The following is a 16,036-nucleotide window of genomic DNA, read 5'->3' on the forward strand; positions in this document are numbered from 1 at the left end:
GGGGCGCCTGGGTGGCACAGCAGTTGGGCGTCTGCCTTCGGCTCAGGGCGTGATCCCGGCGTTCTGGGATCGAGCCCCACATCAGGCTCCTCCGCTATGAGCCTGCTTCTTCCTCTCCCACTCCCCCTGCTTGTGTTCCCCCTCTCACTGGCTGTCTCTATCTCTGTCAAATAAATAAATAAATAAAATCTTAAAAAAAAATCTTCAGATTTTACAAAAGCATCTGGCTATGTGAACAATAGCTAGGACTTTTCCTGGGCACTTGGAAGAGGCTTGTACAAGTAGATTTCATTAGCTTCACCATAAATCTGTCTTTGAATGTAGCAAACAACAGCTCGACCAGAAGTAGGATAAAATAACCGTTCGTCTATGACTTGCCTCCGATCCTGTTGAGAAAATCTGACTACGTACCTCTGTTTCCTAGATCATCTGAATGATAAGAAATTCCAGAAATGACATAGAGAACACTGAGTGGATAGGACAAGAGTGGCAACTGGAGGGGCGCCTGGGTGGCTCAGTTGTTGAGCGTCTGCCTTCGGCTCAGGGCCTGATCCCAGGGTCCTGGGATCAAGCCCCACATCGGGCTCCCTGCTCCGCTGGGAGCCTGCTTCTTCCCCCTCCCACTCCCCCTGCTTGTGTTCCCTTCCCTCTCTGGTTGTCTCTCTCTCTCTGTCAAATAAATAAATAAATAAATAATCTTAAAAAAAGAGAGAGAGAGACGCAACTGGACAGAGGAACGCTAGATCAACATGTCAGGAAATTGAAAACTAGTTCCTTTTTTCTTACTGTTATCTGTTGACTACTGCTGGAATTTCATGAATACAATGTTTCTAGATTTCTATATGGATAAAATGGCCATATTTTGTGATCACAATGTAGGGATCGTAATGTAATAAAGGACTTTTCCTGTTTTTTAAATTTATATTCATGAAAAGTTTTATCTAGGTATAGATATTAACTATTTAGTTATATATATTTTTTAATTCCCTTTATTTAAAAAAGGATAATGTTCTATCAAATGCAATACAAAATTCAGTAACATTTGGGTTGTCGTTTTGTAATATATGTGTCTACTGTAGAAGCTGATAGCACCTGCAGTTTAATATAGAACTCAGAATTGCTAAAGATTATTTATATTCCTTAATTTATTCAAACATCTCTTAGAAAACTCTTTGGATAATTCTTTTCAGTTATCATTACAGATTTTACAATTTCCTGGGTCTGAAAGTTTCTATAATGAAAATTTTCATATGGAGAAGATAGGAGCTAGTAAAATGGACCCCTATACACACACCCAGATTTGACAATAGTCAACATTTTGCCACATATGCTTCGTCTATATTTTTTCTGATTTTTTATTTTTTAACTAATTTATTTTTAAGATTATATTTTTTAAGTAATCTCTACACCCAATGTGGGGCTTGCACCCACAACCCCAAGATCAAGCATCATGCACTGCACTGACTGAGCCAGCCAGGCGCCCCCTGATTTTTTTAAAGTAGATTATAGACATTATGACATTTTGCTCAGTGAAGATCTCTAATAGTTAAAGGTATATAACTATACTCTCTAACAAAATTAACAATATTCCTTTTATCATAAAATACTGATTCCATATCTAAATTTTCCAATTGTATTAAAAATGTCCTTTCTGGTTGGTTTGCTGAAAATAACATCTACTCAAGGCCCACACATTGCATTTGTTATATTTCTTAAGTCTTGTGAAATCTGGAACTGTTTCTATCCACACTTTTCCTTCCATGACAGTGATTTCCTGAGAAGGCTAGAAGAAGAGTCGTCTGGTAGGATTTGCCAACTTCTGGTCTCATTGCTTCTTCATGGAAACAGAATTTATTCTCGGAATTAAAGTACCCTGGAATTTAGGTCTAAAGTCTTGATTAGATTCAAATAAACATTTTATTCTTTGTCAAAACTACTTCAGAAGTACTTCAAATTGCACGAGAACAGAATATCCGTATGTTTGGTTGTTCTACTCTTCGTGATGTTAAGATTTATCTCTGGATTTGGATAACATCAGCCTGATTCTTTCATTTTCTATTAGTTTTATTCAAGTATATTTCACATACCATTTACTTAAAGCATGCAATTTAGTAGTTTAAAGTATATTCACAGAGTTGTATAACCATCACCATAATCATTTTTAGAAAATTGTCATCATCCCAAAGAGAAACCTCATACCTATTACCAGTCACCCCCAATTCCCAACCACCATCCCCACCATCCCCAGGCGAACAGTAATCTACCTTCTGCCCCTATAGGTTTGTCTATTCTAAACATTGCATGTACATCCATAGAATCACAAAATATGTGGTGACGTCCTGATTCTGCAATTGTAAAATTGCAACCTGACTACCGAAGAAGGTTCAGAGGGAGATGCAATCTTGCTGGCCTTGAAGGTGGAAGAAGTGGGCATGAGCCGAGGAATGTGATGGCCTCTAAAAGCAGGAAAAGGCAAGGAAAGGATTCTCCCCTAGAGCTTCCAAAAAGAACGCAACCCAGCTGATATCTTGATTTTAGCCCAGTGAAACCCATGGCATAATTCTGACCTAAAGAGCTATAAGATAATAAAGTTTGTGAATTTAAGTCACTAAGTTTATGATAATATGTTACAATAGCAATAAGAAATTAATACACTGGTCATCATTCAGTATTGTCAATCTTTCTAATCTTTGCTAATTTGAAAGATCAAAAGTGATATTTTGTAGTCACTTTACTTGCATTCTTGATTATTGGTGGTTGTGAACATTGGTGATTTTTTTCCCAGTTTTTCCAACTTGTTATAACATTTGACCATTTTTTAAATATAAATGTTAGGTAGTTAATATATCATTCCTTTTCTTTATGTTTTCTGCTTTGTCTATAATGTTTAGAGTAGCATTTCTTTTCTCAAGATCATAAAAGTATTCACACAATTTATCATGGTTTCATATTTAAATCTTTGATCCATATGTAGTCTATTTCAACGAAGGTATGAGGAATACATCCATCATAAAACAAAATTGCTAGTCAATATCCCAACATCATTTAGGTGTTAATTATCTAATCTCCAATGATTTTTTTTTTTTGAGAGAGAGAGAGAGAGAGAGAGAGCAGGGGGAGAGACAGAGGGACAGGAACAGAATCTCAGGCAGGCTCCACACCCAGCATGGAGCCCAACACAGGGCTCAATCTCACAACCCTGAGACCATGAGCTGAGCCAAAATCAAGAGTCAGACACTTAACCAGCTGAGCCACCCAGGTGCCCCTCTAATCCCCACTGATTTTAAATACCACCTTTATCATATACTAAGTCACCACACTGCAGGAAAACCAATTAGGAAGGCATTGCAGTGGTTCTACTTCTGAACTATGATATTCTCTTCCTGCGCAGGGTCGCAATGTTTTAGATACTGTAGCTTTACAATATCTGGTAGGGAATTCCCCTTCTCTTACTTTAAGAATTTTTTTTGGTTATTCATGTACTTGTTCATTTATTCAAAAAATATTTATTGAATGCTTACTAGATACCAGACTCTGTTCCAGGTGTCGGAATTAAAAAAAAAAAAAAGACAAAGTTTTTACTCTTAGAGTGCTTGCATAATCTGGAGGAAGAGATAGACAATAAAACATATTTATTGAAGGTTGTGATAAATGGAAAGAAAAGAAAAGAAGAAAAGAAAAGAAAAGAAAAGAAAAGAAAAAGAAAGAAAGAGTGATAGAAGATAATTGAGTGAGGACACTGGTCAGAGGAGGCCTGTCTGAGGAGGGGGCATTGACTGGGATGAGAAGGAGCTAGCATGGGGTGCCTGGGTGGCTCAGTCGTTAAGCATCTGCCTTCGGCTCAGGGTGTGACCCCAGCGTTCTAGGATTGAGCCCCGCATCAGGCTTCCTACTCAGCAGGAAGCTTGCTTCTTCCTCTCCCACTCCCCCTGCTTGTGTTCCCTTTCTCGCTGGCTGTCTCTCTGTCAAATAAATAAATAAAATCTTTAAAAAATAAAAAGGAAAGAAAGAAAGAAAGAAAGAAAGAAAGAAAGAAAGAAAGAAAGAAAGAAAGAAAGAAAGAAAGAAAGAAAGGGCTAGCAGAAGGAGCTCTCCAGACAAAAGCAAGAGCTGGTGCAAAGCCCTGAGTGGGAAGAAAGCTTGTCATATTCTGGGAAAGATAGGAAGAGACGTGAGACCGGAGCCACACGAAAGAAGAAGAGACAAAGTGGATATCTTCTATTTTCTCCCTCCTGCCGTATCCACAGTCCACCCAACCCTGTGCCCAAGAAGGCTGACTTCAGAGGACTGTATGAACAGCTCCCTTGTCTTCTGGTTTCTGGCTGAGGTCAGCCACAAGGGGCCACTGGCAGGAGATGAGAGAAAGAGAGGAGAGTGGAGTCAGGAGATTTATTTCCCTGGCTCCCTCCCTATTAGGTTGTCTCCTGTTGGTTGCATCCTCTACTGAAGGCTATACCTTGCTCACACCAGGCTCAGGCTGGGTGGTAATGACACCCACCTATGACTAGGCACAGGGTGCTGCAACTTTCCAGGTTGCTTTGCTCCACCCTTACCTTTGATCAGACTTACATTTTTAAAAGATCTGATTGCTTTAAAGTATAAATTGGAGGGATGGAGATAAAGGATAAGAGAAAGGGAGCACAATCGTGACAGCAACAGAGTTAAAATTAGGACTGACTTGAAAAATCTTGAATGTATGGACACTGCCTGAGAAACACAGGACTCTGAGTTCCACTCATTTGTTCAGTTTTTTTCAATAACTGTTTATGTGCCAGGCACTATTATAGGCACTCAGGATAGAGAAATAAACACATTTCAGAGTATGTTTAAAAGAGATAGTGGCTAGGAATAATGAAAATGTAGAGCAATGTAATAGGGTTGAGAATACAGAAGTGGCAGAAGTAGGTGCAAATTTGTTTTTGGTTTTTTTTTTAGATTTCATTTTTGATTTTTGATTTTATTATTTACTTGAGAGAGAGAGTGGGAGAGAGAGAGAATGAGCGCAAGCCAGGGGCAGAGGCAGATGTAGAGGGAGAAGGAGAAACAGACTCCTGGAGGAACAAGGAGCCCCATGCGGGACTCGATCCCAGGACCCACGCGCGCAATTTCAAATAAGCCATCACTGAGAAGGTGACATTCGAACTAAGGTTTGGGGAGGGAATAAAAACTATTCCCGGTAGAGGAGGAGGTCACTGGGAAAGCACCAATAGGAAGGCATGTCTGGCTGAGTCAAGAGCAGCAGAGGCCAGTGTAACCGGAGCTCACGGGCCTGGCAACGAGTGGGAAAAAAAGTCAGAGAGGCCATAGGAGACAAGTCACGTGACACCTTTTGGGGAATTTGTTTGGAGGAGAGGCAATAGAGAGGAGGGAACTGGTTCCCTGTGCGGGTCAACCCACCCTCCACTTTGCGGAGAGCTGTGTACTTGAGCATTCTCTCACAGCCTCCGCCTGGCCACTGTTCCCAGACTGATGGGAGGGGAAGCCCAGTAATCACTCTTAGTTTCTCAGAATGCATTTGTCCTGTCTAATTGTTTCTGTGCAGTGGCTAGCAAGAAGTGCTGGCCTAATTCTCTAATATCTGTAAAATGTTGCCATCCTAGGAGAAGAGGACTGAAATTGCACCACTAACCCTGCAGGGACATTTGTAGCTAAATGGCTTGGGGTCCCCATGACAGCAGCACGCCTACAGGGATGGCTGGAGGATGGGCCTTGGAGCACCAGAGAAAAGCGATTGATTTTCTGTTCCATGGAAGAAGACGTTTAATCGCATTTTCGGAATACCTTTGGGAGAAATAAGAAAGGAAAACAGTTTCTCTTACTACTCTCTCTACTGGTGGACAGTAAATTTTAAAATAACCCTTTTCTTTTAAAGCTTTTTATGAAAAATGTCCAGCATTTACAAAATTTAAAAAGATAATATATTGAATCTCCATATAGTCAACCTCCAGATTCGATAATTATCTATAAATGGCCAATTTTATTTTTTCTATTTGTCTAGTTATATATTTTTTCCTGGGGTATTTTAAAGCGTATTCCATACATCAATGTGTGTTGAGTAGTTACTATATATCAGAAACTATTCTAGATGCTCTGAATATAGCAATGGAAAAAAACGTACGTAGATAAAAAAATCCCTGTCTGCAAAAATCTCTTACAGTTTAGGTGGGGAAGAGAGATAATAACTAAAATCAATAAGTGAAATGTACAGTAGAATAGAAAAATAAAAGGCAGGGGAGAGAGAGTGCAGGAGCAGGGGTTACAACTTTAAATAAGGGGTCAGGGTACACGTGGTGAATATTGGGATACACTGTTCAGATCCCATTTTTAGGACCAAAGGACTTATTCTCGCAGATGCTGGAAAGAGCCATCTCATCCAGGGTCATGATTACTTCTGGGGATGCCTATACCCAACGACTGATCTATGCAGGATTATAAAGGCCTCCACCTCTCTCCCCAACTCAGGACAGCTCTGAAGGATCACCTCCTTTAGAACTTTAGAACTCCTTGTAGAATTGACTAAAGCTTCCACTGAGACTGTAGCAGTTCAACTGCTCCCTCTGGCAAACCCTGTATCCTCCCCATTCTTTCCTTTCCATGGATATTGATTCAAAAGCATGCAGGTATCCCCTGTTTTTCAAAAGTTCACATTATGCCAGTTCACTTTTATAAAAGACCTACATTTGTACCTGTTTTTGCTAACTGAAAGAAATCCAAAGAGGATTTTTGCTTACACACACACACACACACACACACACACACACACACAAAGCTGAAAAGCGAAATTAGCATCCAGTGTTTGTTTTACGGATCCATTATAGAGGAAACACCACCTGAGCAGGGCACCAGCAAGCTCCTACCCCAGGAACTACACTCAGCATCTCCACATCAAGCTGTGTCTGTGAGCATCTGTGCTTCATCTTAATTTATCTCATGTATCCATTAGCAAGATGTGTCCTAAATTATGAGAAAAGCCTCAAAGAGGTTATTTTTTTAGGTCTGGGAATGCTCAAAATTTTTTCCATATAAATTTATGGTAACTACTTCTTTGCTTTATGCCATTTCAGCTTATGAAAGTTTTCATAGGAATGGTCTACTTTCAGAGAACAGGGGAAACCTCTACCCAAATAAACTTCCTACTGCTAAACTCCACTTCAGAGTCTGCTTCTTAGGGAATCCCACCTGAAAAGTAGGCCTAAGAACATGACTTCTTAGATATATATGCTATATATAGGGGATTGAGCCCTGGGAATATCTGGAGGAAGAGAATTCCAGGAATAGAGAAGAGCAGGTGCAAAGGCCCTGAGGCAGAAGTGGGCCTGCTGTGCAAGGACTCTAATGTGGCTAGATTAGAAAGAGTAAAGGGAGAATAACAAAAGATGAGATCAAAGATGTGGTGGGAAGCCAAATAGTGTAGAGACATATATAAAGGCCATTTAAGGACTTGGCTCTTTCTCAGAGTAAAGTAGAGAGCTTGAGAATTTCCTTAAAAAGCTCTCTCATTCCTTTCTCTCTCAAGCTGCCTCAAAAGACTCAACTCTCTAGGCAAGATTTCCAGTTGTCCTCATCTCCTTCCAAATGCATGAGTCATATAAATGGATTAAACCACAAGCAGCAAGGAAGCCCCCAACCACACCTAGAAGGGGGTCCTAACCCATTGTTACCAGACATATGAGAAGCCAGCTGTAAGTGACTCTCTAGTTCTACTGGGTCCAGGTTCCACCAATCTCTAAGCCACCATTTTTCTTAGAAAAAGTCTTTGGAAGCCCCTGTAGGGCAACCCAACATGAATTATGGCAAGGAACAAATAGAACTGGCTGTCTCTTTAATTCATTGGAGAGTGGACTACCTGTGTCTGGACATTGATTCCTCAGTCCCTTGGATAGCTCACAGTCAAACAGATGCTGATACAACTTGGTAGAAGCTGCTTCTACTGTCCATGGTTTGGCTGACCTACAGAGAGATCTCTTGGAATATTCTCATCCGGGCCCTCGATAAGGACCTAACGGATATACTTCATCATAGAGCCTGATATTTAGAAGATTTAGACCCTCTTAGAATCCTCTTAGAATAGATGAGAACTTAAAATGGGAACTCTTCTGCACTGTGGATCCCTCTCATCTTGTTCATAAAGAAGAATAATGGAGAGCTAAGGTCTGCCATGAGTTCTATGATGACAGTTAAGACTAGTGCCCACTTCCACATATCCCTGTTCAGTCCATTTTAGTTCCTTTAATTCACCTGGCACAACCAGGCAAACAAGAAAAATAACTGCATAAAAAACTATGGTGTCTATAGGCCATGTCAGAATTTCTTCCAGACTGGCCCCCTTCTTAGTACTCTGATTCATCAGTTCTCTGAGATTCCTTCCCCCTTTCAGCTCTGAGCTCTGTTTCCTGTTTCTGGATCCCTCAGATTGGTGACTTGACTTATACTATTTATCACAACTCTAATCATGCCCTCCTTTAGGACATGATTCGTGGTACTTGTCCATCATCTCCACTCATGGTAACTGTGGGTCAAAAACAACTCATCTTTAAACCCACCACACCTAATGAGAGAGGGATTCTAATTTCTGTCACACTGAATAGTCAGAAGAGACCCAGATGGTGATGATTTTATGGAGCCCAATTACCTAGGACAGAGACACTGACTCCTTTAGCACCATTGCTACTAATGCACACCCTGCACGGCCTCCTGGACATGCATAAGGGGGTGAGTGGTACCCATCTCAACCTTGTCTTCTACCTGACATCAGAGGCCTGGCAGGATGATTCTGATGTACCTGCTATTCTGCACAAACTTGGGAAGAGTGTCTTCCTGCAGTTAGAGGGCAAGCTTCTGATGTATGCCCTCTCCTCTAGGAAAACCTAGATGACCCTACTCAGCATTTCTAAGGATTTAAAATCCTTAGACCACTCATGGCCAGCCTGGCTACCACACTAGTTAAGAAAGTCAAGAATGGCCTTGACTCATGCAAGCTGAACATACTTTGCATAGCTAATACCTTGCGAAAATCCACAAGGGAGACCATGTCATTAGTATTTTGGCAAATCCTCCAAGGCTAGACCCTACAGAAAGGAACCCCAGTTTGTACCCTTTATCTGTCTTGCCTTCAACCCTCATACCTCCACTATTGAACAGGAAGAACTGGAATATTCCCAATTCCCAGTGCCCAAAAGCCTAGTTGCAGGGCCTGGTAGGGTTGAGGGTGTGCACTAACCTGAGGAGTCCTTGGGCAGACTTAGCCCTCTCAAGCATGCCCCTGACCACCTAGCAGTTTTGCGCCTGGAAAGAGAGGAGATGGGCAGGGCTGATGGGGAGAAATGGTGCAATTTGGTTACTTGAAATACACCTGTGGCTTGGAAAAAGGTGCCAAGTCTCATGTAAGAGAGCTGCTATAGATAGATTCATAAGATGATAAAATTCTATTCAAAGAACATTTATTGACCTCTTTACCATACTCTTTCCAGGCACTGAGTTAAAAAGATGAATCCTGACCAGCCTCTTCTCCCAAGTGGGGGACACAATTAAAAGACATATAAGTAATGACAACGCACTGTGGAAATCTGTGGAAATTGTTTAGAATGGCATTCAAGTGACAGCAGAGTGTCAGAGAAGACCAAAAAACAAAACAAAACAAACAAAAAAAATCCCACCAGATTTTAATTTTTCTCTCAGCTGATCTTATCATAATATAGTCTTACATCCTAGAAGAAAATAATTCATTACAACTATCCGAAACATCATGAAGTGTACAGTATATAGTAGTAATCTATCACTTATATAGATTGCATTGGGTTTTTTTCTAATTATAAAACCAATACATACTTACGTTGAAATTCAAGGAATTCAGAATTACCTAATCAACAAAGAAAAAACTCTTACCTGAAAACCACTGTAAATATTATGGGAAATAAAATTTTCAGATAACTCTATTTGTGCACACACATATGGCACACTTATGCACAATTTTTGTAATAGGAATCATACTGCTAACAGGCAACCTACTTTTCACTCAATACTGTTTAACCCATATTAAATACTATATTCCATGATGTAGTGAGTAGTGTTTGTCTTATGCTCTCACCCTGATTCCTTCTGGGAAACCGCTCTACCCTTGTAGTTCTGAAGGGAGCCCTCCATTATAGCATCTCATACCTTTTGCCCATGGTCCCTTGAGCAGGTGACTGACCCAATCTGGTTCAACCATGGTACAACCAAAGTAAGTGAACAAGAAGAATAGTTTACCATTCAGCTACCTTCTCCTTCCCACTCTCAGATTCAGTTCTGGCACTTTCTACTCTGTAGGTGACCTGTCATGTGGGCCCACTTTTTCTTTTTTTCATTTCCATGACTTCATTTTCTTTGACTATTTTAGTCTTTTTATTTGCTCATTTCCATTACCCTTGGTTATTTCAACTTTCCTCCCATAGTGATTTTTCAGATTCACATCTACTTCTCCATTCATTCCTATAACTCTGTAGCTGTGAGGGCCTTTGCAAGCTCTGCATCACTATTCTTAGGCCTTTCATGAACTCTTCTGCAAGACTACTCTTCTGTGTAAAAAAAAAAAAAGTGCTGAGCGGAGATTCATACTGATTGAGGGGCTAACAGCTCTTTAAGGAACTGGCAGCTCCTGGCACTGTTAAGACTATATAATCTTCCAACATGGAACAGCCATCATAGTCTCAGTGTTTGAAGACTGAAGGTGAACTGATAATCCTTGTCATTTTATTCATTTATTTAAGCAGATGGATTTCCAGATGCTGTAAGGATGGCTGAGAAATGAAAGATAAGTAAGACAAGATCCTTCCCTTTAAGGATCTCCTGGTTTAGTGGGATAAATAGCTAGTGGTATAAATTATATAAGGAGATAATTATAGTATGAAAAACAATTTTATAGAGATATATATAAAATATTTTCTAAGAAAAATACATGCACCAAAAGGTCATATACCAAAGTTGGTGGTTATCTCTATCAGATCTTTTCCCCCTTTCTGCTTATCTGTATTTTCAGAATTTTCCTTTGATGTATATTTATTACTTTTGAAATAAGGAAAAAGAAGCATGTTCAAAAAGCGGCATAATGGGCTACATGCTACATTGAAAGTGTGCACAATATTCTAAGGAAGAAATTAACTTATCTGGGGAACTCAAAGAAAACCTTGCATCATGTATCTTTCCAATCTTGTATTCATATGTGTCCCTCACATGCCAACCAAATGCAATACATGGCCTTGTTTAGATCCCAGTCCAAGCAAACCAACTGTCAAAATATTTATAAGTCAAGTTGGAAAGTTTGAAATCTGACTGTAATTTGATGATACTAAGGTAGTATTATTATTATGACGTATGCTGAAGGTATTACAGTAATGTCAGGAAAAAAGAATCCTTATCTCTTAGGTAAACATACTGACATAATTATGGATGAAATGATATGAAGTCTGGGGTTTTTACAGGTAAATAATCCATTGGGGGTGCAAAGTGGTTGGGAATATAAAATAAAAAGAGTAGTCATGAGTTAATGACCATTAAAGTTAGGTAATGAACACATGGGTGTTAATTTCAGTATTTTCTCTACTTTTGTTTTTGTTTGAAATTTCCTATCATAAAATATGCAATAATTAATATAATGATTTTTTAATAATGAATAAAAACATCCTTCAAAGATCTCTATCTTCAAGACTTAGCTCAAAAGGCATCTTCTCCACCAGAGAATGAGAGCATGACAAGCAATCCATGTTTGTGTTCACCTACACACAAGAAGTACTGACAAATTATCTGTACATTGAATGTTGTCTATTTTATGATCATCTGATCTGTGTCAATGACACTTGTAATTTCAACATGTATTTTTGACACTATTCAATGTTTATAGTGTATGTATATACAATAATCAAATATTTTAATCTTTTTATTATTAAGAAAAGAGATATCTTCTCTTTGAAACCTTGCCTGACCACTCATTCCATTATTTGCACCCCACCTGAACTCTGCACATTAAAGAGAAGACCCATAACACACGTTTGTGCTTATTTGTTCACTTATATTTAAATGAAATCAATGTGTAGGACATGAAAACCACTCAGTAAATAGTTGTGTTTATTGTTGTTGTTGTTGTTGTTGTTATAATCACAGTCCTTTCTCTCTGTTAGGCTATAAGACTAGCAGTGGCCATCTTATTTTTGTATAGCCAGCAATTGTCTCAGTACCTGCTACATTTCAAGTGCTTGATAAACATTTCCTAATGAATAAATGAAACTTAGAATCACTCCATTCAGAATTACACTGCGTCCAGCAGAAATATCCATAAAACTGAGGAATGTAAACTAATTCATGCCTTACAGTTTACTCAGTCTTCCACAGCTCATTTGATCAGAAACATAACATGTTGCTAGATTCAGTGTCCATTTAACACTGTGACCTTGAGTCCAAATGGCAGAGAAAGGTCAAACACCTTTTAAAAAATTTTTTGGGAAGCAATACAATGTGCTCAGTAGCCATCGCTTACCTTTACTCCACCCTGAGCTTCTCTCTCAACTGCAAACATACATCCAGGGGAGAAGTGAGTCAGAAACAAGACAAATAAAAGAGTGAGGCTAAATGGGTGAAGGGAGTGGGAGGTACAGTCTTCTAGTTATGAAATGAATAAGTCACCAGGATGAAAGGCACAGCATAGGGAATATAATCAATGATATTGTGATAGTGTTGTATGGTGACAGATGGTAACTACACTAGTGGTGAGCATAGCATAATGTATAGAGTTGTTAAATTACTATGTTGTACACCTGAAACTAATGTTACACATGTCAATTATATTTTAATTTAAAAATGGGGGGAAATGACTTAAAAAATAGTGTGAGACTGAGGAATCATGTAAGCAATAGATTGTCAGGATTGGTGAATGGCTATTTCACATAATATTCGGTAATGTTTCTTTAGTGCTGAAAACATTTCATGACTTATTTTTTAGGCTGTGTCAAAATATTCTTGGCATCAGAATGACTTGATCAAAACATGTACCATTTGATCCCCACAATGACATTATGAGGTAAACAGAGTGCGTCATCTCTGTTTAAAGAAGAGGATTGTAAGGAAATTGACCCTTCACTCAGCTGGGATCTTAAATTGTGACAATTTTTTTAATGGAGTATACTAGTATACTGGGATAATAATACTATGTTATCACTGCCAAGAAACAACTATTTGTTTTGAAATAGCTGTTAGATTGAAAGTACTCTTCAGATTCTTAAGGGAAGTATTTGAGTGACTTCCAAACTCAAAAACCTTCAGAACAAGGGAGATTTGTTTATTTGCTTGTTTGTTTGTTTGTTTGTTTTTAGGTACTTGAATGACTAACTTGCTCCTTGGAAAGCAAGGGTGCAGAAATCAAAGGCCTGATTGTGCTGAATCCTTCTGTTTGGTCATTATTCAGATTGGTTCCCAGAATGCCACAGTTCAAAGGAAAGGTTCCAAGCTCTGTTTAAAAATCAGAAACTAAAGAGCTTACTCAGCATCCTGCTCACATTACTGTTGCTTGTATTCATCATTTAAAAGTCTTCTGATAACCCTTTTTATGCAATAATATTAGGCTTCGGGGAATTTTCTCAGAACATAGGAAACACCTCCTGACCTAGTTATGATGTAAATGTTTTTTGTGACTATTCCCTCTCTTCAAAGACCTCTGGAACAGCCAGGCTCTTAGGCACAATTGAATCCTGGGGAAGAATTTTACTGAAATGCAGGTTTGTTTGTTTGTTTGTTTGTTTGTTTGTTTGTTTGTTTTGTGGTGCTGGTGGTGATGAAGAGGGAGCTTTTCCCTTAGTGGGGAAGGGGGAATTTTACAATGAAACTGGCCCTTGATGCTTACTTAGCCCGGACTGATGAGGCCATCCATGTTTGGGGGAACAGGTAACAGTTTTTTTTAGCTCTACTTCAGCATCTAGGAGAGTCAGAATGTGTAGCAGCAATCTACTTGAAAGAACGTTCCTTGAATTTCCCAATTCAAAAGACTGCATAGAGCTAAGACAGAAATAAGAGCACCGAGGGACGAGGGATGTTTTGTATGTCAACCCAAATCACAAAGGCAGGGCTTTTCTAAGGATGTAAGAATTAATATATACCTTTTGGGTTCAGGAGATGGAGTGGAAAGAAGGGATTCTGGAGCAGATATCCCAAAACTATCCCAAGACAGAAACCTTCCTACAAGGTTATCTAGATTTCCTTGACAGGTGCAAGGGCAGGGAAGGCATTTGGTCCTTGAGATAGCGTTTGGTTTGGAAGTTAGGACAATGACGTCCAAGTTTATAGCAATCCAGGTGACCCTGAGCGCAGAAGCACCCGTAGGACTGCGGCACAGAAAATACGCTAGCCTGCCAGTTGCCCCTCCCCCTAGCATTCTTGGGAGATTGGAGTAGCATTGGAGTCGCTGACGCCATCCCTTCCCGCCTCTGGCTCTCAGGGAGCATGCGCCTCCTTCCTCACTTCCTCTCCAGAAGGGAGAGAGTAAGGCTACGCCCTAGCCGACCCGCGGCCGGCTTCGCGTCACAGGAACTTCAGCACCCACGGGGCGGACAGCGCTCTCCTCCACCTGAGGACCTGACTCCCGAGCGCCTGGAGCCTTTCTAATCCCTTTACTGGGTAGCCGCGCGGAGCTCCACCGGCCGCTGGGTCCCTGCCACTCTCCCTCCCCTCGCCCGCCCTCCTAGCTCTTCCTGTTTTTACTCCTCCTTTTCATTCATAACAAAAGCCACAGCTCTGGGAACCCGGTGCCAGGCTGTTTCAGAAGCCAAGCGTGGAAGAATGGGGTTCCTTTGGACCGGCACTTGGATTCTGGTGTTGGTGCTCCAAAGCAGCCCAATTCAAGCTTTCCCCAAGCCGGGAGGCGGTCAAGGTACGTGGGCACTTTTCTTCCCACCTCCCTTTTATTTCGCCACGAAGAGGTAAAGCTTGGCAGAATCCCGTGAATTGTAAATCACCTTGCCTCTTTTCTGATCAGATCGTATCCGTGCGTATTGATAGAGAAATCAGTTCGAATTTAGAAACAGGAAGACAGGTTTTTCCCCCCACACTTTTTGAATGATAGAGTGATAACATGGGTTGTTTTGAAATATTTTGAAACTGGGCGAGGGGGGTGGTTTTTCCGCCTTAAAAAGTGGCATTTTTTTCTAGTTGTCTTACAACCTTTCTCAGATATTTTATTCATACTATGTGCAGCATATGATAAAAGAGCTTTTAATGTGCCAGTAATGCCAATCTAAATTACGCTCTATCTAGCTGGAAACAGCTGGTAAGAGAAGTGTTAGAACTAAATGTTAGATTTCTGGGCAGAAAAATGAAAGTGTAATTCTATTAACTCAGAAAGTACACTAGGATAATAAGCAAGGCAACGTTGATAATCGTCGTTAGTGTATAATCTTGATTATCTTTGTTAATACATATTTTTGTTTCACAGTCATCCAAAAACATTTCTCCTAATATTTGTTTTTCTTTTTTGGAGACTTTATGTAGTAAGAGACATATTGTGTCTTTCCACTGCACAATTAAATTTATATTTGTGTTTGGTTATTCTAGACAAACCCCTACATAATAGAGAATTAAGTGCAGAAAGACCTTTGAATGAACAGGTAGGTCAAAAGTAAAATTATAAATGCTATTTCATTTTACTTTAGTTATTATATTTAATGTAATTATGCCATGACATTTTAGACATTTTGAATTCACAAACTTCAGGAGCTTAATAGTAAATTGACAGAAATTAGGATGGAAAATATAGTTTGGGAAATTGTATGTCTTAACAGTTACATACATAGAATTCTGTATAATACATAGAACTGACCATATAATAACCCAGTAAGCCCAATATCACATCCACTCTATTTTAAGACTGCTTAATTTATCAGATTTATCTTTCACCAATATTACAGAAGGGAATTAATATTTGTAGACCATCTGCCCTTTATTTTATCTCATTTAATCCTTATGGCAATGCTTTTAAATAGAAATTATTATCTACATTTTACAAATAAGAAAACTA

The 16,036-nt window shown here is 39.5% G+C and overlaps 1 protein-coding gene across 1 annotated transcript in view; it reads left to right on the forward strand.

Moving 5' to 3' along the window:
- Positions 1–14,505: 14,505 nt before the first annotated feature.
- SCG3 (secretogranin III) overlaps positions 14,506–16,036 on the forward strand; it is a 34,435-nt gene continuing 32,904 nt past the window's right edge. Inside the window, exons 1-2 of the mRNA XM_045812171.2 lie at positions 14,506–14,893; positions 15,574–15,626. Of these exons, the coding sequence (XP_045668127.2) occupies positions 14,803–14,893; positions 15,574–15,626 (144 nt within the window). The 5' untranslated portion in view covers positions 14,506–14,802. The remainder of the gene's footprint in view (positions 14,894–15,573; positions 15,627–16,036) is intronic.

Source organism: Ursus americanus, chromosome 36 (assembly GCF_024610735.1).
Source record: "Ursus americanus isolate L20-20 chromosome 36, mUrsAme1.1.p, whole genome shotgun sequence".
In the NCBI taxonomy this organism is placed as follows: Eukaryota; Metazoa; Chordata; class Mammalia; order Carnivora; family Ursidae; genus Ursus; species Ursus americanus.